Raw genomic sequence first — 21,356 nt, 5'->3', positions numbered from 1 at the left:
CACTTCCAAATATTTGTTCGTTGAGAAGGCTAAATATCTTAGTATAGTTTTTATGATGTGATTTCACGGTTGTGAAATTTTCATATGGGACCAAGATAGTAATAATAATAATGTCTTGTTATGTCGTTTTGAGTTATTTATAAACTGCAACCGTGCACTTTAAGATCACCACTAGAATAAATGGATAGCTTTAACAGTATATTTCATTTTCGTTGATCAAAACCCCGTTTACAGTGTTTACTGTCACTGGAGAGTCTGGACTTAAGTTATTGGCACGACACGGCACGGCACGAAACGGCACGACACGGGAAGCACGGCACGGCATAGCTTGCATTTAAAATGAGTAAATTGCAGTGCCGCCTTCGTATACCAGCCAGAGAAGTTATTCCTGTTGCATTAAACGGTCTACGTACGAGATGAGCGGCGACGATTTACTCGAAATGTTTGACGATTTCGCAGAGCGATATATCGAAGAGGAGTTTCACAATACTATCGCGCTTGATGACGAACGAGAAAAATTACAGGCCGCGATCGAAGTCTACGAAGCAGAAAAGAAGGAATTAGACGCTGTTGCGGTCGATGATGATGATGTTATTCATATGAATGTTGGTGGACAAAAATTCACCACAACAAGATCGACTCTCTGCCAAATAGAAGATTCCTTACTCGCCTCAATGTTTAGCGGTCGTTGGGAGAATAGCGTGCTTCGTGACCAAGACGGCGCTGTCTTCTTTGATTATAATCCCAAATATTTTGATTTCATTTTGGCTTATCTTCGTGCAAAGACGATGGCTACCCCGGAGAATCCAGCCGCACTTCCAGAAGTTCCTGATGATCAAGTTAAGAATTTCCGAAGCCTTGTCGGATATCTTGGCTTGACTGAGGAATTTTTCCCCGTGAAAACTCTGCTGACAGATCAATTTAATGATCGGAGCCCTGAAATTACTCTTGAAGGAAACGGAAAAGTCGCAGTGCATGATTCGAGCTTCGCATATAAATATGTCGTAGGTAGTAAGACTTACCAACAGGGAGTTGTGAGTTTCAAGTTGAATTTAGAGTCCTTTAAGGATAACCATTGGTTCATGATTGGTATACTGAATGGTAATGTCGATGTAACACAGTCAGTGAATACGGAGTCATTTAAGTTGGAAGGTTGTTATGCATGGGCACTCGGTTGCGGTGGTCAAATGTATAAAGGCGGAACATTTGCATATGACAATTCGTTAAAAAATCTGTCTAAAGAAGGCGATCAGGTTGAGCTGGTCTTAAATTGCAATGCAAGCAAACTGTCACTGCACTTACCCAGTGGTGATCAGTTTCACATGGACATACCAACGTCCCAAAACTGGAGACTTCATGTTAATTTGTTAGGTGCTAACGACAAAATCCGCATCGTCGAAGTTGCGAAAATTTGAAGAATACTTGTATGATCATATAAAAGACATTGTACTTTAGCCACATTATTACAGTCAAGCCATACATAAAACATATAAGCAACTTAGTTTTTTGTTTGTTAATTCGTAATAACATGAATTGCCAAATATATATAACTAGGATTTACGTCATATAATTTGAATCTATTATTTTACTCTCATATTTAGAAAGTAATTGTATCAATTGAATCCAATATTTTCTTCGTCTACAGTGTGATTATATTTACAAAAATTGAGGAATATAGTGTATATACCGTGTGTTTATTTGTGCCTATCACATAACAATTATATAAACTAAGGCCCCGTTTACACTATAGTGACTATACCGAATTGCTTCCAGAGTGGCTATACACGAGAGCTATTAGCTGAGCTAAAGACCACGCAAGGCTGTCAGCTCAGCAAGTTCCTCTCCTGTGCGGATAGTTTTCGGGCTTGAGAAATTCGCCTCGATAGGCAGGTTTATATCTATGGTTTATACATATCATAACGTAATGGCATCATGAAACACAGAGAGAAATGCAATAATAAAGATTACATCAATATATTCAAACTTGAAGGAAATTTACCTGCATGATTTAACAATGCCGGTCGATTTCAAGTCGAAATTAGTAAAACCGATAAATTAGAATTACACAAATATAATAATAAAATAATTCCATTGCACAACTGTGTAACTTCGATCAACATGAGGTCACATATCATGCTGTCGCGTGAAATCAATCTCCAAGTGCGATGTCCAGAAAATGCTTTTTTCTTATTAACCATCAAAGAATTTAACTCTAACTAAAATAAAAAGAAGTGGATGGTATATTTAGCCGAAAATATAGCGACGATCCTATTGTTGTGTACGAAATATAATACCTAACTATCCTAAATTTGTCTGGTGATGTTTACCTGTGGTATTGCACCAATCAGGTGTCGGTTAATTGTGTCGGTATTTTGCATAACAAGAAACCGGATAACATATAATTTTAATATTTAACAAAAGGCCATACTCAGAAAACCACTTCCTTGTGCGAACATAAGATAGAAGAGCAAAATCATCGCATTTTACGAAGAGGGAACAGCGCCTCTATATAGCAAACCATTCCAAAAGTCATTCCAAAACATCCATAAGATGAGCTCTGACGATTTACAGACAAAGTACGGCGATTTGGTAAAGCGTCTCATTAAAGAAGAATTTCACGACGTCATCGAAAGCAGACAAGCAGAATTGAGGGTTGAAATCGAAGCGTACAACGCTGAAAAGCCACGAATGAGCGCTGTTGTGATCCGCGATGATGATATCATAGAATTACACGTCGGTGCAGATAAATTTACCACAACAAAATCGACTCTGTGCCAAGTTAAAGATTCCTTACTCGCCTCAATGTTTAGCGGTCGTTGGGAAGAGAGCGTACGTCGAGATAAAAAGGGCAATATCTTCTTTGATTACAATCCCAAATATTTTGGTTTGATTTTGGATTATCTTCGGGCAAAGAAAATTGCTAGCCCGGAGAATCCAGCACCAATGCCGGATGTCCCGAATGATGAACTTCAAAATTTCAAAAATTTTGTCGGGTTTCTGGGCCTAAGTGGGGAAATTGTTCCGACCATAACTGTGCCAGTAGAAAAGTTTGAATTACGCAGCCCAGGAGTTACGCTTCAAGAAGACGGGAGAGTCGCTGTTAACGATACAAGTGGTCAGTATAAATATGCTTTAGGTAAAAATGCCTATCAACAAGGGATTGTGAACTTCAAGTTAAATTTAGAGTTATTTCAAAATAACAATTGGATCTTCATTGGTATGTTGAGAACAGATGTTTTACCTCAATATCAAAGTGATAATTCATTTAAATGGCCTGGTGGTAATGGATGGGCACTTGGGGCAAATGGTTATGCATATGCAGGCGGAGTTGCTTCAAATGATTCTTCTTTAAATGGTTTATCTAAACAAGGTGACACAGTGCATGTTGTCCTAAATTGTGACGAAGGTAAACTATCACTGCACTTGCCCAGTGGTCATCAGGTTCACATTGAAATACCCAAATCTCAATCCTGGAGACTTCATGTTAATATGTACGGTGCAAACGACAAAATCCGCATCGTCGAAGTCGTGCAAGAATGAAGAATTCGAAAAGTACAGTCTTAATTTCATAGTTGTGTGATTCAACCTAATCATATAGTAAGAAATAACTCAGTCTTGTCACATTGCTGAGCTATAATAGTTCAAATGCATGAACAACTTAATCTAGTTGAATAATTATGTGCATTCTTAGTAATTAACATATATATCATGTGAATTCTTGGGCTTAAAGGGTCTTAATTAAGTTCGAGTGGAATTATACACACACTCAAATTCAAGCCAGGAACAGTTGAAGGAAAAATGAGTCAACTATAGGTCCTCCGGCAGAAATCGAACCTACGCTTTTGCGATGCCGGTGCAATGCTCTTGCCACCATTGGCATTGCACCGGCATCGCAAAAGCGTAGGTTCGATTCCTGCCGGAGCACCTATAGTTGACTCATTTTTCCTTCAAACTGTTCCACAAACGTGTTGTGTGTAATTTGTACTTCATCGAGCCTCTATTACAGTGGTTTAAGACGTATCCTAATTGTTTTGGTTGGCAACTGCCATTTCAAAGCAAGCATTCGTGCATTTTGAAATCTTTGAGCCCTGTCCATCTGCTATATTAATAATATTATGAAAGATATAGACTATAGTATTACATGTCATAGAATAATTAGAATTCCACTGAAGACGACTGGCAAAACTTGTCTTGACGTGTCGAATAAAAAATTTCAATAATCTCATTTCGAGTCGAGTTTGGGTTTTGGTCGAGGGTCGAGGGTCGAGGGTAGTAAGTCGAGGGTCGAGAGTGAGGTCGAGGGTAAAGTCGAGGGTCGATTTTTATCGCATTTTACAATCGGCAAAGTCGAGGGTGAAGTCGAGGGTCAATTTTTATCGCATTTTGCAATCGGCAATGTCGAGGGTATATTTTCCGCCCTGTTGTCCGAAACTATTATAATAAGTGAATTGACAGTTGCATGTGAATAACGCATGCAGGCAGCTCACCGCTTCTGCAAACAGTTGCATGTTACACTGGAAAGAGTAAAATAGCCATGGCCCATAGGAAGAATATGGTATATTTGTTATTTTCGCATTGCTATTTACGCGTTACGGCTTGTGATGCTTGTTTTTCAAACTGAAATGCAGGCATAGTACAATATGTACAATACAACATAATTTTTTTATAACAATATTCTTGTACGTTTGCATAGTGATATAAAATTAGCTTGTAGGTATACCACGTAAATATTTTATACTGCAAAGATAATTAAAACTTAAAGCTTAAAAAGCTTAAAAGCAAAGCTTAAAACTCTCTCTTAATACGTCTAGAAGAACATACGACGAACTGCGAGAAGGTAAACTGGATAAGTCTGCTGTAGCTCGCCATGCTTTGCAGTATTGAATACGTACGCGATGCACCTACAATTTACTTATTAGTAATGAATCTATTTAATAACGAACTTTTGTAAAAGAAGTTTTGGTCGAGGGTCGAAATACGTCGTTAGTCAAAATCTAGTCATAATCTTGAAAACCTAGAAACTTGATACAATTTGAATGTCACACTGATTGAGGATTTCCCTTTGCCCTGCATCTAGTGCCGATAAAATTGAATTAGAAATTGTGGCAACGCCGCTAAAAACTGGATTTTTCCTTACTATATGTAATGAAGACAAATGATAATACGTGTTACTATAGTCCTGACTATAACAAAGATTCGAGTAGAAATATTCGCTAGCGGATAGAAAGCTGTATTTACCAAGCCAAGAGTTCAGTAAAGTGAAAACCGACACCACATGGCACATCGTCTCACCACTATGTCGGCAATTCGAGGTGACAACTCGGATATTATTAAGACACAGGAATCAAAAAACAAAAAAGTGAGACCGCAAGATGGGAAGATGTTCATGCAAGAGAATTAATTAATAAGTTTAACCCGTTTTGGAAGTCTGACTTGTAAAATATAATGCCCAAAGATTCATAAATTGCAACTGCAATCTGTATGTATACTTATACATATAATTTGTATAGCTTGCGCTGTATCGCATATTGCGTAGAAGAAAATATTAGCAATAATAATATTAATAATATAATATTAATATTATTAACAATACAATATTAGTATAGGCAAATTGTGAATTTCTACAATTGACCCTCGACTTCACCCTCGACATTGCCGATTGTAAAATGCGATAAAAATCGACCCTCGACTTTACCCTCGACCTCACTCTCGACCCTCGACTTACTAGCCTCGACCCTCGACCCTCGACCAAAACCCAAACTCTTTCGAGTCTTAGGCAATTTGTGGGTTTCACCATGTGGCGTTGTTTGCACTATAAATCAATTTTTTTGTACAGTACGTCTAAAATGGGCACCCGTACCCAATTTTATCCATGCTCAGGCTACATTATAATATTTGTGTGAAATTTATGCAAACGTTTACCAGTTTAAAATTGTGTGGTCATTCATAACCCATCCAAACCTGAACATATTGAAGCAAGGGGGAACAGGAGGGGGCAGCAAGGGTAGCTTTCCCCCCTGCCTTTTACTAGCAGGGCCAAGGTGGGCGAAGATACCCTTTCATTTTAAAGAATTACATTCTATATCCTAAGTAGAAGTGTAGCCAACGAGCCTAAAAAATAGTACAATCTTTTGGTGAAAAACCTCCAGAAATTAACTTAGAAAGAGAAAACACGATCAAACAAATGTTTTGCAAACATTCTCTAGCTGATATGCGCCCCCTACAGAAATGCCCTATCACCAAAATCTGCTCCCTTTGCCCTTGCATTGTTCAGACGTCCTTATCAATAGGGGTCAGAGACCGTAAATTATTTTTTCCATATGAATATTTTCTGCAGATGGGATTCCTGTTCATGTCCGTGCGTGTTTTTCACCATATATGGATTTGTAAACCAAATGATCAGCACGAGTTATAATCCATGTTGACCAGGTCAGAGCATACGCATGTGTAGAAGAGGGGTTTTATGACTTTTATCGATAATTTTGCAATAGCAAGGAGCCTTCATTTATACTGCATCGTTTCCGTAGTATCATTATTCCCCCATATACATTGTTTCACGAAATGTGAAGACAAGATTTAAAGGCAGAATAATTGCTAGCCATGAAATTAAGTGTGTGTGAGCAGCTTCGAATATCAAGCCAAAAAATCATTCTACTGCATTAAAGCTTGGATGAACTGGTTGAAGAGGAATTTCACGACATCGCGTCAGCTAGTCTCCAATGCTATAAAAAAACTTCACCTCAGGTCAAACTGCTACGTAGATCGCTGTGTTGATAGAGTAAACTGCTTCACTCATAGTATCGCGTCCCCGTCTGCTGGGTTTTTTTGGCCATATAAAATTTTCTGCTAATAGAATTTTAAGTAAATTAGCGCTTGTAGTACCTTACACCACGTAAGTATTTAATGCTGCAAAGCTTTCGGTCCTTTAGCTCGGGCCTTCATCAGTTACAAGATAATTGCGGTGCCCGCGCCAAGTTTGGCACCGCATTATATTGCGGTGCCCGCGCCAAGTTTGGCACCGCATTATATTCTATATTCTGCCTGTGAGTTTGTTTGTTCGCATCAATACGTTTCCTTAATCGCCTAGTAAAAATTCCTTGCACATACTTGGAATGCTTGGAATTTTTTCCTAATTATTACTATTAATCTTGTTGTACGTTTGGCAAATTCCTTTTTTAAAGGAACGTTCTTTTTTCAATTTCAATCTCAAACTCTGATAATTGCGTGTATCTCTGCTTTTATGCACCCAAGAAGGACAAAAATACCACCATTCGATTCAGCGTAAGAAATTATACTTACGGGTCTTAAATATATTACTAAACAAGAGTATTCGCAGCGATTTATGACGTTTGAAAGACAAACGAAATTGAATTGTTGACAAATCGCTCAAAATTACTATGCTATACTTTACTATAGTAATAGTAAGTTTGGTCTTTGATATCTTTCATATCGTTGGTTTTCTCTTTTAATTTTCGTCCTTAAATAAGTGGATCGGTCTTACATTACGATTTATTTTATAGTACTTTGAGCCAAATATATTCTATTTCGAAGGTTTTAAAGTATAGTTTCAATAAGCGAACTTTATGACAAATCGCTCATTGCGAACTCTATGACAAAATGCAGTACGCTTAATCCTTGACTTCTGTATCGTTGCTTTTCTAGTTTCCGGCTCTACACCAGTTTATTCGTCTCACGTTTCTATTCATTTTGATAGTATTTTTAGATAGTATTTTTAGCCTAAATATTTTATTTCTGAAGATTTTAAAACGGCGCAATTTTGACCTTAATGTACCAACCAACCAGGCTGCGGCCGACAGGAGAATGTAAGTTGGTGATGTCCTTAGAAATGAGCGGACGTTTTATTTCTAGGCAAGCATTGCGGGCACCGCATTTTAGTACTGTGTCTGGTTTACTTATTGTTGTCACCATGCAAACATACAAGAATATTAATAGGATTTTAGCTTACGCGGGCCGTTTGTAAGCGACAAATATATATTTGTATACAGTGTATTAAAGCTGCCGTATCGATGGGACCTGAGAGTATGTGTAAATATTCTTATTTGATCAAATTAGGGATCTATTAGCTCAGACAATTCGTGCCCATGCATGCATGCATTAACGATCTAAAGGACTTGCATGGAGTTCACGAGACAGTGAGACAACGGCATGATAGAAAACACGGATGACCGGATAGCCGGATTAGATTTACTTTGTTAGATTTACTTTGAATTTTATGGTGTTGTTACGAAAGATAAGAGCACAGCTAAGTCAAGCCCCCCCCTCTCCAGTGGCTTCCTCGATCAGGTATCGATGTTGCAATTTGCATAAGAAGAAACCAGATACATTATAATTCCTGCATTTCGCAATGTTCTTCTCAGAATAGCCTTCCTTTTCCGCGAAGATAAGATTGACAAGCCAAATCATTAATACTGGCTGTTTTACAAGTTGGTGCTGTCACAAATTATCCCTTTCGCTGTGAGAAATCTACAAGATGAGTTGCGACGAAATGCTGACAAGATTTGATGAATTGGTAAAGCGATTCATCAAGGAAGAGTTTCACGACGTTCTCAAAGCCGAACGAGCAAAGCTGGATGCGGAAATCGAAGCTTACAACGTCGAGAAGAAGAAATTGAACGCAGTTATAGTCAGAGACGACGATATCATCCATTTGAACATCGGTGGGACAAAATTCACCACAACAAGATCGACCCTGTGTCAAGTTAAAGATTCCTTACTCGCGTCAATGTTTAGCGGTCGTTGGGAAGATAGCGTGCCTCGTGACCAAGATGGCGCTGTCTTCTTTGATTATAATCCTGTATACTTTGGTTTCATTTTGGATTATCTTCGTGCGAAGAAAATGGCCACCCCGGAGAATCCAGCACCATTGCCCGATGTCCCTGATAACCAAGTTAAGAATTTCCAAAACCTCGTCGGATATCTTGGCTTGAGTGAGGACATTGTTCCGACCAAAATTGGGCCAACGGACAAATTCAATTTACGAAGCCCAGAGATTACTCTTCAAAAAGAGGGGAGAGTCGCAGTTCATGATCCAAATAGTGGACATAAATATGTTTTAGGTGAGAATACTTACCAACAGGGGATTGTGCGATTCAAGTTAAAAGTAGAGTCAATGCAAAATAACAATTGGGTCTTGGTGGGTATACTTAAAGCAGATGTTGTGCCACAATCTCAGAAAGGTCATTCGTATCAATGGTCTGGTTGTAATGGATGGGCAATAGGCGCTGATGGTCAAGTGCATAAAGGCGGATCGTATACAAATGACACGTCTTTAAATGGTTTGTTCAAACAAGGTGACACGGTTGAGATAGTCTTAAATTGTGATGAAGGAAAACTATCGCTGCACTTGCCCACTGCTCATCAATTTCACATGGACATACCAAAGTCCCAATCCTGGAGACTTCATGTTAATTTGCACGGTGCAAACGACAAAATCCGCATCGTCGAAGTTGTGCAAGAATGAAGAATACCAAAAGCACTGTTTTCAGAATGGTGTGATTCACCCTAAATAGTAAGAACCACAACTGCATTTTCCATAGACGAGCTATAAACTAAACACTTATTATATTATTAATTAATTTACATATATGATTGACATTTAATTAACGTAGATATTAAGACTCAATTTCCGGTATAAAATTTCTGCACGGACACAAAACGAGCAATTGCTAACTAAATGGTATGGACTGAACAGTGAGAGATTTATGCTAACCTGGTTGGATTTTATTTTAGAACTAAACTGCATATAATTCATTTTTAATTGCATTATTTCATAATTTCTTATTACAATTTAGATCTGTTTATGTCAAATTAGATACAATATACCAATATCCAGTCTTGTGTTGTGTTGTTATTGACGCGAGTATTACCGTCTCGAGGAACCACAGTCAATAATAAATCGAAATATGTGACAAAATAGTTGTCAAAATGAGAAAATATGTTTAAAATACGTAAAGACTTTTGCAAATGATTAGGCACTGAGGAAGAAGGTGGCTAACTGGACTGTAATCGACTATTCCACTATTAAACTAAATCCCAAACGATAGGAAAATTTACCAACTTCACACCGCGATATTTTTCACACTTTACAATAATTCGTCACAACACTTTCCAATTTTACTAATTTGAGGATGCTCTTTCCAGCTGTACTGGATATTAAAAATTCCTTGTTAGTTTAATAGTGGAATGTGGTCCATCGGAGGCTCAACTGTTAACGTTGGATTCTGTAATGAGTTTTTCACACAGCTGAGACATCAATAGCGAAACATTCGTGCAAGAAGACATCAATAAACCTCACAAATTCAGCATTGATCCATGATACTTGAATTATATACTCAAACATACAAATGCAAAGGCCATACGATTCGAACAGTCACTATGAATCACCAAGACAAGGCTACTCTGCACTCGAACGGCCTCTATCCAATTAATTTTAAATGCTCTCATGCGAAAAAAATTGGTTTATGCAGTCGTATACAGGGTGTATCAAAAAAAAGTAGACAATTTTGAAATGTTTAGAAAACTATAAATTTATCAAAATATCTCATAGATTTATGCTAGTATGGGTACTTTACCATCTTCAGGTCATTCTAACACTAAAAACAAACAGAAAAATTAACCTCGAAAAATGGAAGAGCGGTTTGTGGAAGCATCATTTTGAATTGCTTGTGCAAACATGAATGAGAGGTTTAAAATCCAATTTGAATTCAAGGGCTGAACGTTTGGGTATTTGTTTACAAAGAATCGAAATTTCAGAAATTTTGATGAAAATTAAGTCAGCCGCGCAACTGCGTAAACGTGGGCTTTTTTCCGTTTAACTCGCAGCTTGAGTAACTTTTTTCATGCACGAATGATTTCATGCATGAGTGATTGCTCGGGTGATTAAACTAACAATGGTGTTGTGAAAAAAGTTACTCAAGCTGCGAGTTAAACGGAAAAAAGCCCACTTTTACGCAGTTGCGCGGCTGACTTAATTTTCATCAAAATTTCTGAAATTTCGATTCTTTGTAAACAAATACCCAAACGTTCAGCCCTTGAATTCAAATTGGATTTTAAAACTCTCATTCATGTTTGCACAAGCAATTCAAAATGATGCTTCCACAAACCGCTCTTCCATTTTTCGAGGTTAATTTTTCTGTTTGTTTTTAGTGTTAGAATGACCTGAAGATGCCAAAGTACCCATACTAGCATAAATCTATGAGATATTTTGATAAATTTATAGTTTTCTAAACATTTCAAAATTGTCTAATTTTTTTTATACACCCTGTAGATAAAAAATTTAAATTATTTTGACAAAAAATTAAAGGAAAAGTTTATTCTTTCAGCTGGAACGTGGATTGCAGGAAGGTCAACATTCATTCGTATTCCGGTCTCCATTGCTATCAAAAACAACTGCACCTTGCATCTGGAACTGCATATGTAGATGCCTGGGTCCCAATAACCTGGTTTATCTTGCATGCCATCGAGTTCCTTGTCTGTTGGGAAGAGTTTAGCATCCTGGGCAACAAGGAACACGTACGACCACTCGAGTGACCAAATGTCATTTGGTATATCTCGAACCACAATGTCATCGTCACTTGTGCTCAGAAAGTAATCGCTTTCAGACCAACCCAACTTTGCAAGAAGATTTTTTCTGATCGGGATTTTTGATAGAGGTGGAGAATGGACCAGTACTGCGCAGTCTCGGTACGCGATGTTTTCGCCATCAACATACTGCTGCAACAAACCGTGTATAAGTTCCACTGTTTCTTCATTGCTACGTGGACGATAGATTGGCACATCTTGTACAAACATCCGATTGCCCTGGGCAAAAGAAACAGGAGATTCTGGTGGAACGTACTTGGACCAGAAGTGGGTGATTTCTGGAGTACACCTCATTACATGGTACAGTGCCGGAAGTGTGGCAATACCAAGCTCCGTTGATACTTGTTCGACAGTCATGTGTAATTTGTCGAGTGCTTGCAGGGGATCGAGGGGAATCCATACGTAGTTTTGGCTGTTCTTCTTCGAGCTGATCGCCTTGAGAAATGTACTGAATTGCCTCAGGTTTTGAGCCTCGTCAATAAAAAGATGAGCTCGACACAGTTGAGACAGTACTGTTTCTGGATCATGAATAGGTAAATTAAGATTCAATTCGGTAGAAACACTTACTCGTTCGCTTGCTCCATTCCGACCGAAGAATTTCTCATACACCTTGGACACAGCACTTGTAGTCACAACTCTGATTTGTTCCTTGGGTGGAAGCGACTTATCCAGGTCCAAAACTTTATGCTGAATAAGGACTGTCTTTCCTGTGCCAGCTACCCCATTCAAAACCTGGTGCTTTGGACCATCCCATACAGCGATCTGCTCAGGATTTAAAAACAGAACCTCAGTAGCACTTTTCACCTTTCTCACAAGTCCAGCTTTTTGATCAGCTTTCGAGAAAACATCATGTTGTATACCAGCTTAACATCAGTCTTCTTCACTTGCTTTACAACATTCACAACATCATCTTTGGTGATGATTCGTGTTACCTTGCTGTTGTTTACGGACGATGTAACGAGGCATTTCAAGCATATCATGTAGTCGAGCAATTCGTCTGCCTCTTCCAAGAGCTTTTCCTTTGAATGGCCTTTCTCAGTAGTAAGTTCCTTTAGCCTCGTCAGCAAACGTAGAACGACCTCTGGCTGCGATGAGAATTCACTGTCACAAAATACAAAGTCATTTTTCAGCTCGAGTCTCTTGATCTCGGATTTCTGGTGTTCCGAAAGACATTCGCTATTAGGGAAGAGAGCCACTTTGTAAATGGGGAATAATTCGTCACAGAAGAGCCGCAACAGGCTTTCAGCTTTGTGTAATGACGTAACAGCATCGCCAATGTCCACCAGAGGGTTTGTGGCAGTCTTTATCTCGATCATAATTGCACCAATGTCAGCATGGATGATTGCCCAGTCAATATCCAATTTCTCCGTTGTCGAAGCAAGCTGCTGTTGTTTGTAATTGGGCAAGAACGATCTGAGCACCGCTGGTGCCTTTTTCGTTTTATTCTCCGGGTCGTAGTCTATCTGTGCGATAAGAAACATTGGCTGTTCGTACAACTCTCCGCACTTGAAAACCGTCTTGTACACCATCAATTCTGTGTCATCTCCGCGTTCTTTAGATACACTCTGGCCTGCTTTAAGTCGAGGCCCCAGAACGCGATTGTAAGTAGTCCAAGGGATTGGCGGTACAACGCAAGTCTCCCTTCGTAAGAGCCACTGACTGAAATACTCGGAGACATAATAATGCCCTGCTGTTCGAAGATCAGCGAACGTCTCGGTACTTCGACCGCGCACTATCACTTCGGGTTGCAAAGCACATGCAAGCCATTAAACTAGTCAGGACTTACAACAGATGTGAAAACGCTGCTTCAGCGACGTATGATCCCAGAAGTTTTCAGATTTATTGAAATTATTTTAAATCATTTAGTTCAATGTCGATGTTACTTGTTTTTGACTTTCGAAACCACCGGAAGGTGGAATTGACGTCATGTAGAGATAACGCTCTGCCATACAGACTTCATTCCATACGTCAGAAGTAAATTGGATCGTGTGAACTGACCTTTAGACACTGGAGTTTCAGTTCCCAGCAGCCAAGTGTTTCAAATGTAGTTTGTGGTTCGGTGCGAAATGCGAACGATTCGACCGCTGCTCTAGTTTTTCAGTCATATTATGTTTTTGACAATGCTCAGTTCTGAGTTGTAATAATAATAATAATAATAATACTTATATAGCGCCTATACATTACTGTTCTAAGCGCTTAGTACAGTTGTAGTACAGTTTAAAAAATAGCGAATGTTGTTGAAATGGTTATCAGCAGCCTGACTGCTAAAAAGATAGGTCAATGACTCAATGATAATTGATAAAGATGCATGCAGTTCGCTACAGCCTACAGTTGCAAACTAATTGCGTAAAGTAGCTTAAATAAAAGTCAAAAACTAATCGCTGCCTGAATTCGCAGTGGCATATCTAAGTTCACGGCCTCCGTAAGGCATTCTGCTGGACAACCATGTATGAGAAGGTTTTTTTAGGAATTTCTCATATTCAATTGATGATAATACAGATAAAATACTTTGATATGCACATTTTGAACTTTAACTGCATTTTTTCTTGTAGATTTCCTAATTTTCTCGTGAAATAATTTGCTTTTTTATAAGTGATGACTTTTAAAATTAAAGTGGCATTGTTATTGTTAAATATTGGACTCGCTTCACACACGAGTAATCCACGGCAGCATGGGTTAATTCAATTATAGACTTGTCTAGACTCTTGAATGTTTGCAAACCGTATAAGCGCCGCACTTCTTCCAAAAAAATTTAATAAGCGCCGCTGTTGAATTAGCGCCGCGGCGTCTATTTAAAGAATGCATATCTTTTACAACAGCGCTTTTATAACAATTCTAATAGTTTAAATTTCTCCTTCTGAGCAATTCCGCGTCTAACATCTCTGCATGTCGTTGATTCACCGTGTATAGGGGAAACCAACAGCCCAACTAAGCGTTTCCTTTCTAGTACGTGCTGGTCTTTTCACTCACTTCGAAATAAGCGCCGTACTTGAATTTGTAATAAGCGGCGCTTATTCGATCAATTACCGAGTAGTCCTAAGAGTCATAAATATCATATCACATAGATTGCCTTTCTCTGCAAAGTCTTGTCATCATTGCTCAAACTATCATTGTCCACCATAAATTACGATCAAACAAAATGAGTTCCGACGAGCTACTGACGAAATTCGACGATTTAGTGAAGCGATTTAAAGAGGAATTTCACGAAATTGTCGAAGGCGAACGAGCAAAGTTGAAGGCGAAAGTCGAAGCATACAACGCTGAGAAGAAGAGAATGAACGCTGTTGTTGTTCGTGATGATGATATTATTAATTTAAACGTCGGTGGGAAAAAATTCACCACAACAAGGTCGACTCTGTGCCAAGTTAAAGATTCCTTACTCGCCTCAATGTTTAGCGGTCGTTGGGAAGATAGCGTGCCTCGTGACCAAGATGGCGCTGTCTTCTTTGATCATAATCCCAAATATTTTGGTTTAATTTTGGATTATCTTCGCGCAAAGAAAGTCGCTACTCCGGAGAATCCAGCACCATTGCCCGATGTCCCTGATGATCAAGTTAAGAATTTCCAAAACCTCGTCGGGTATCTTGGCTTGAGTGAGGAAATTGTTCCGGCTAAAATTGTATTAACGGACAAATTTAATTTACGAAGCCCAGAGATTACTCTTCAAGAAGAGGGGAGAGTCGCAGTCCATGATTCAAATAGTGGACATAAATATGTTTTAGGTGAAAATACTTACCAACAGGGCATCGTGCGATTCAAGTTGAATTTAGAATCCTTTAAATATAACAATTGGATCTTGGTTGGCGTATTGGAAGCGGGTGTTGTACCACAGTCACAGAGTAATCATAACAATTCATTTTTATGGTCTGGTTGTAATGGATGGGGACTCGGGACAGATAGTTATGCTGGAGTGTTTAAAAATGGGTCAAGGTCAAAAGAAAATAATTTACAAAATCTGACAAAACAAGGTGACAACGTCGAGGTAATCTTGAATTGTGACGAAAGCAAACTATCGCTGCACTTACCCACTGCTCATCAATTCCACATGAACATACCCAAGTCTAAAAGCTGGAGACTTCATGTTAATTTGCACGGTGCAAACGAGAAAATCCGCATCGTCGAAGTTGTGCAAGGTTAAAAAATACCAAAAGTACAGTTTGACACTTTTCGGCGCAGAGACAAGCTAAAATGTATATATATATATTTTTATTCATTAACAATCTTTATAATTGAAACTACATTTAGCATATGCATTTGTTATATATAAACATACTTTGCATGAGTAAAACCTAAGTAAGTAATATTTGTTTCTTTAATTAATGCACGTGTTTCCTCTGCTCGTGCAACCATCGCGAGTTTTGCCGCTCTTTTTCGCGTTTTATTATTGAGTTTTGTCTTCATTTGTCCATATAATAAACAGAAGAGAACGAGTGAGGTATTGTTTTTGACACGAGAACAAAAAATGCATATCTTCGAGCGAACCGTGTAATATCCTATATATATTACCCTGCGGTTAATATAATCCACTGGTAATAAACATACTGGGTCAGTCTAGGTGAGCAGGGAGGTGAGTACGTGATTTACGCACCGAGGGAGGCTGGAAGTTTCCCGAACTTATCCAGCGTATCGTACGTTTAGTCTTTATCTCATGCCTTTCCGGGAAAAAGTTTAAAGTGTTCAGAAAGTTGCGCATCAGCGCATGGGGCTCGGCAGGTGGGTTCGAGTTTGAACGCCGGGTATGGGATAGATAGGTATTTAAAATAACGAACTTACGGGTGCTGCACTGGTACCTAAAGATACACTGCTATGGGGCCTGGGTATTCACAGCGCAGAGTGAAGCACCCAAATGCAATAATTCCATGGCAATGGCACAATGACCCACAATCCAATTGAAAAAGCCTCGTATCAAAAATCCAAACGAATTTCAATGTTGTCCGCTTTTCCCACTGAGGTGAACTGCAAATCATTATCCCATTTCATCCAGCGGTATTTCACCATCTCTAAACCCTGTTACACCTTGTTACACCTGCTAATCCCCTACTTTGACCTTCGATCACACGAGTGACACGACGATCAGTTCGATGCAAAGAGATGTAGTATGGTAGTTTAATATTGATTTTCCTGAAAAACCAAGGAAATTGCGGAAAAGTCCGGTAAAAAACGCTGGTAAGTCAATATATTGTTCTACGTAAGCTAAACTCTGCTTGTATTGTTTTAAAGGAGCGTTATTTATCAATATAAATTGCCAGCTTTGATCTTCATAGGTGGATGGGACACATTGTTTTCACTGTCACAGTATACATATAAACTACAATAACTCACCACTTAATCTTTTGTTTCTATGCATGTGTCATTCAGGGCTTCCACAACTTATTTGTATGTGGTTGCATGTCCTCATAGGGGGATAGCATTGACAAATAAGAGAAACAAAGAACTTTTGAAAAGAATGCATAATTGATATATCCTATTAACACAGATCCCTCCCTTGTGGTTGTCATTTCGAAGGAAATTTCCTTTAATTGTGGAAACTGGTGTCATTATATACCTTATAGCCTAGCCAGTGCAGCAAACCACTGAAAACCAGCAGCTAATATTTCAAGTGACATTTAAAGGTGGATATTTTGCACTTTTTCTCAGTGGTTACTTTATGTCTAAACAAGATCCACCAATATTCTAGACCTTTGTCTCGAAACTATTTCATGCTGTTTGCTGTTGAGTCTTAAATACCAAGTAAAGGTCATTACTGTCATTACTTAGTTTGTCAATTCCAATGTAGCTAGACCATAAGTAGATGTGCCTGGTTTCAGTGATATCAAGACTAAATATCTTCACTACATAATATATTTCTTCACTGTAGTAGCTAGCTGCTAATTGTGCTATTTAAAAGTCAGAAAATTTAATTAAGTTAAAGCTCACTTAAATGATAAAATTTAATAGCTAAACACCTGTTATTACTTTGGCTACCGAGTCTAGGTTTTGCTATTATTATTATTTTTGTTGCAGGCTTAGTCTTCCATGCGGATCAGTCACATATTTACAGTGTATCAATATAGCCCAGTTTCAGTGGAGTGTATCTACTGTCTACATAGCGAGATTTAATGCCTACCGGGCATCAATCTTGTTAAAAGATTAATTGCCAGTTTAATTGCCAGTAAAAGATTAATTGTCAAAAGAAAAAAACAATAAATTTCTCTGTATTTTCAATGCTAAAAAACAGGAGGTTTTGACAAATTGAGTGAAGACCTTCTTTTACCATAATTTCTTTTGATTATTTCAGGGAGTAACTCATGTTCAGAATGAGTTGGATATTGAAAGCAGGAGCTACCATCGCTGTAGCTGGCGTTGCCATGATAAATGCTGGTTTCTTCAATCCCAGGATTGCAAAAGCTACTTTACCATACTTGTCCAAAATCCAACTGAAAATGTTAAATGGATCCGGCAGGGTATTCACCGCATCTGAGTTGTGGCAAAAGAATGGTGCGGTGATTATGGTAGTACGAAGGCCTGGATGATCTTTGTGTAGAGAGGTATGGTATTCCCAGTAAAACAAACCAACCAAATGAAGGAATTGAATACATGTTATGGAGGACTGGATTTTTATAACATTTAATTACTTTAAAATATATCCTTATTAAATAAGTGATTCTGATTAGCCAATTACATTACCAACTGTAGGTAAATATGAACTAAAGATATACCTTTTCATAAAACCCGTGATACATGAGAACCTTTTTACGTAATTGGGCTTTAGCTAGGAGCATTGAGCATTTTCACTGGCAGTTTTTGCCTAATAACAAAAAAATGAATTTGCCAGTGGAAGTGTGACCCATTTAATTAAACCCATTGTGTATTTAATCCTATCCTATAATTTATCCCATCATGGAATTAATCGCATCCTATAATTAATCCCATCATGTAATTAATCCCATCATATTATTTATCCCATCCTATAATTAATCCCATCATGTAATTAATCCCATCATATTATTTATCCCATCCTATAGTTAATCCCATCATGGAATTAATCCCATCCTATAATTAATCCCATCATGTAATTAATCCCATCATATTATTTATCCCATCCTATAATTAATCCCATCATGGAATTAATCCCATCCTATAATTTATCCCATCATGTAATTTATTCTATCAGGTAATTAATCCTATCCTGCAACTAATCCTATCATCAGGGCCGTAACTAGAACGATAATTGGGGGGGTGTTTATTCATATATTCAGTTTTGCCCGACGGATTTCTATTGTAAGTTATTGCACTTACAAAAAAAACCTGTCGGGCAAAACTGAATATATGAATAAACACCCCCCCCCCAATTATCATTCTAGTTACGGCCCTGCCTATCATGTAATTTATCTCATTTATCTGTTGTGTAATTTAATCGGTTTAATCCCATCATGAAATTAATCCCAATTTTGTTTTTACTAATTTTGTTAATTACTAATTTTGTATTAGTTTAAAAAAAAGCTACATATTCATTGCAAATATTCTTCAATTGTATTTCTTTTATTTTCTGTTACAGGAGGCTTCACGGCTTTCCTCTTTAAAACCTGCACTGGATCAAAAAGGTATTCCTTTGTTTGGTGTGGTTCATGAGACGATTGGAGTGGAAGAGTTCAGAGAGTTTTTGAAAGGCGACATTTATCTTGATTCTGAGGTTGGTTTTGACTTTTCACTTAAGCCTAGTTCACAGTTGGCCTAAGAATCTCGGATTCCCTTAGATCTCTGTCTGAGGTCGCTGGTGAACAAAATGCTTTGTCTATGGGAAAGTAATATAGTGGATCACCGATTCTTAGGAGCTAGTGTGAATCAGGCCTTACAATGTGAATCAAACGTACTTGAGGGAGCTGAGTCCGGTATTTTTGCACCGACGGAGCGAGGTTTTTTGTTTTGTTTTTATCTCATGCCTTTTTGGGAAGAAGTCTCGGAAAGTTTCGCATTGGGTTCGGCAGATGGGTTCACCCCTGCTCTGAGCCAATAGGAACACAGCTTTTACACTAGGTATGGGTTAGGTATGGGACTATTGACATATATATATATGCCTGGAATGCCCGCTCATCGTTAAAAATGCGTGATTCGAAATGCCGGCAATTATGAGAGTGTTTGCTCATGAAGTTGACCACTGACCAGTATTGCTGACTGCATTTATGGGGTGAAGATCAGCTTATTATAAACAAAGAAAATCACTAAACAGAGTACTTTCAGAATATTTTCAAGCTTTACAAGAATTTTTTTAAATTTCAAGTTATTCCATTTCAAACTGTTGTATTTTTGAAGAATCAGCGATGTACACCATTGCATTTACTCTCATATTCGTCAGCAGATATGACGTGTAATTTGCCACGCTCGTCGCTGATTAAAAGTGCACGAGCAGGTATATATATGTCAATGAGTCCAGGTATGTATATGTCAATGTATGGGACAAATGATACCCGTAGGAAAAGGCGTAAATTCCAGTAAATTCACGTATGCTAAATATTTGGGTGGTGCGGGTTTTGTCATGCTAAAACAGCATCAACATATAATCTATAGTCAAAAATTTGGAAAGGCTAAAAAGTGGAAGTGAAGTGGGGTATTAGAAAATATATAGTTAACCAGGAAAACTCTCTTTTTTAGAAAGAGTTTTATGGTCCAGTTAAAAGATGGGAAAATGTTGTTGTAGGTATGTTGTTACGATTTATACTACAACTGACTTACACTATGATGTACTGAGATAGTCTAGTTTAGGTCAGTGTTCAAGCCCAATGGGTTCAAGATATTTGTTGGGTTATCGAAATTACACAATAAAGCTAGCGCAAAATTAAAGACCTTTACGAGCATCTACGAGGGCGATAATCCTCGTTTTCGCGCCAAACTCACTGCTGTTTGCTTGCGCCATCTGACGAATCTCATATAGTCGTTGAGCTTTTTTCAAAGAGTATATTTTCAATCAAAGACTATATTCAACAAACTTGTCCTCGGAAGTCCGACGACTCCGGACGAAAATGACGTAAGCAAAAAACACGCATAAATGACGCATTTCTCAGCTGCAGCTAAAGCTCGCAATTGGCTTGTTATTGACGCAGATGCACCACTGCTAACACAGCTAGAATAATGTCGTGTTGTTTTTGATGGCATGTTTTTGATGGCGAAATATGTCAAATTTTTATTCAAGGTCTCTTGCGAGTACAAACGTGGATAAACTTTTTCCGAGCGCGAAATGGTGGTTTCCATGGCAACATGAATGGCGAGGGTCGCCTGATGGGCGGACTATTTGTACTCGGGGCCGCTGACCAGGGTGTATTGTTCGAGTACCGGGAGAAGGCCTGGGGCGATCATGCCGCCCTTGAGGACGTCATGGCTGCTGTTGATAAAATCAAATCGTAGCTAATATTTGTGATTTTTCTGGCTCTATGATTAGCTGCAAGCCAGGTTTCCATTAAGTTGTAGCTTTTTTGATCCGATGTGAAGTTAGGTTTAAATGTCTGATGATGCAAAGATGATTCGTATACTGGCTGTATCTACAACCATTGCAATGATTTGGTATTGTTTTAATGATGGTGCTTGACGAAGCTTTCAATGTAAAGGTCTTGCACTTGAGGAATACTTACGGCAAAGCCATTCGTTGAGGTTGTACAATACACAATGCAACAATTGGGATAATTATAATAGAGATAATTGTTTGAAGTACACATATTTTTCTATTAAATATAATATATTCATAAATCAAAACATGGAAGAATTCAACAATCAATTTTCTC

General features: G+C 38.3%; 5 protein-coding genes and 1 pseudogene across 5 annotated transcripts; 5 read left to right on the top strand and 1 right to left on the bottom strand.

Moving 5' to 3' along the window:
* The first annotated feature begins 314 nt into the window (after nt 1–314).
* LOC114532454 lies at nt 315–1,669 on the top strand. The gene has a single exon (XM_028553963.1). It carries the CDS (start codon nt 417–419, stop codon nt 1,413–1,415), a length of 999 nt encoding a protein of 332 aa, XP_028409764.1. The 5' UTR covers nt 315–416; the 3' UTR covers nt 1,416–1,669.
* Nucleotides 1,670–2,054: 385 nt separating this feature from the next.
* LOC114532464 lies at nt 2,055–3,797 on the top strand. Its single transcript, XM_028553975.1, has one exon. It carries the CDS (start codon nt 2,551–2,553, stop codon nt 3,538–3,540), a length of 990 nt encoding a protein of 329 aa, XP_028409776.1. The 5' UTR covers nt 2,055–2,550; the 3' UTR covers nt 3,541–3,797.
* Nucleotides 3,798–8,491: 4,694 nt separating this feature from the next.
* On the top strand, nt 8,492–9,481 carry LOC114533409. Its single transcript, XM_028554925.1, has one exon. The coding sequence runs from the start codon at nt 8,492–8,494 to the stop codon at nt 9,479–9,481; it is 990 nt and encodes a 329-aa protein (XP_028410726.1).
* A 1,801-nt stretch (nt 9,482–11,282) lies between these two features.
* Nucleotides 11,283–13,529, bottom strand: LOC114538222 (annotated as a pseudogene).
* Nucleotides 13,530–14,636: 1,107 nt separating this feature from the next.
* LOC114534140 lies at nt 14,637–15,962 on the top strand. The gene has a single exon (XM_028555694.1). It carries the CDS (start codon nt 14,741–14,743, stop codon nt 15,737–15,739), a length of 999 nt encoding a protein of 332 aa, XP_028411495.1. The 5' UTR covers nt 14,637–14,740; the 3' UTR covers nt 15,740–15,962.
* Nucleotides 15,963–16,663: 701 nt separating this feature from the next.
* On the top strand, nt 16,664–21,327 carry LOC114534149 (peroxiredoxin-like 2A). The gene is made up of 5 exons (XM_028555705.1): nt 16,664–16,767; nt 17,879–18,128; nt 19,139–19,273; nt 20,233–20,278; nt 20,771–21,327. Exons 2-5 carry the CDS (start codon nt 17,889–17,891, stop codon nt 20,980–20,982), a joined length of 633 nt encoding a protein of 210 aa, XP_028411506.1. The 5' UTR covers nt 16,664–16,767; nt 17,879–17,888; the 3' UTR covers nt 20,983–21,327.
* Nucleotides 21,328–21,356: the final 29 nt, after the last annotated feature.

This window comes from Dendronephthya gigantea, unplaced genomic scaffold (assembly GCF_004324835.1).
Source record: "Dendronephthya gigantea isolate DGI-Jeju-01 unplaced genomic scaffold, DenGig_1.0 000002F, whole genome shotgun sequence".
In the NCBI taxonomy this organism is placed as follows: domain Eukaryota; kingdom Metazoa; phylum Cnidaria; class Anthozoa; order Malacalcyonacea; family Nephtheidae; genus Dendronephthya; species Dendronephthya gigantea.
The sequence above is the reverse complement of the archived record's forward strand: the minus strand, read 5'-3'. Positions and strand labels throughout refer to the sequence as shown.

Bases quoted from the DNA above. Each gene is read 5' to 3' on its own strand.
- LOC114532454 (XM_028553963.1), top strand. From the start codon at position 417: ATGAGCGGCGACGATTTACTCGAAATGTTTGACGATTTCGCAGAGCGA.
- LOC114532464 (XM_028553975.1), top strand. From the start codon at position 2,551: ATGAGCTCTGACGATTTACAGACAAAGTACGGCGATTTGGTAAAGCGT.
- LOC114533409 (XM_028554925.1), top strand. From the start codon at position 8,492: ATGAGTTGCGACGAAATGCTGACAAGATTTGATGAATTGGTAAAGCGA.
- LOC114534140 (XM_028555694.1), top strand. From the start codon at position 14,741: ATGAGTTCCGACGAGCTACTGACGAAATTCGACGATTTAGTGAAGCGA.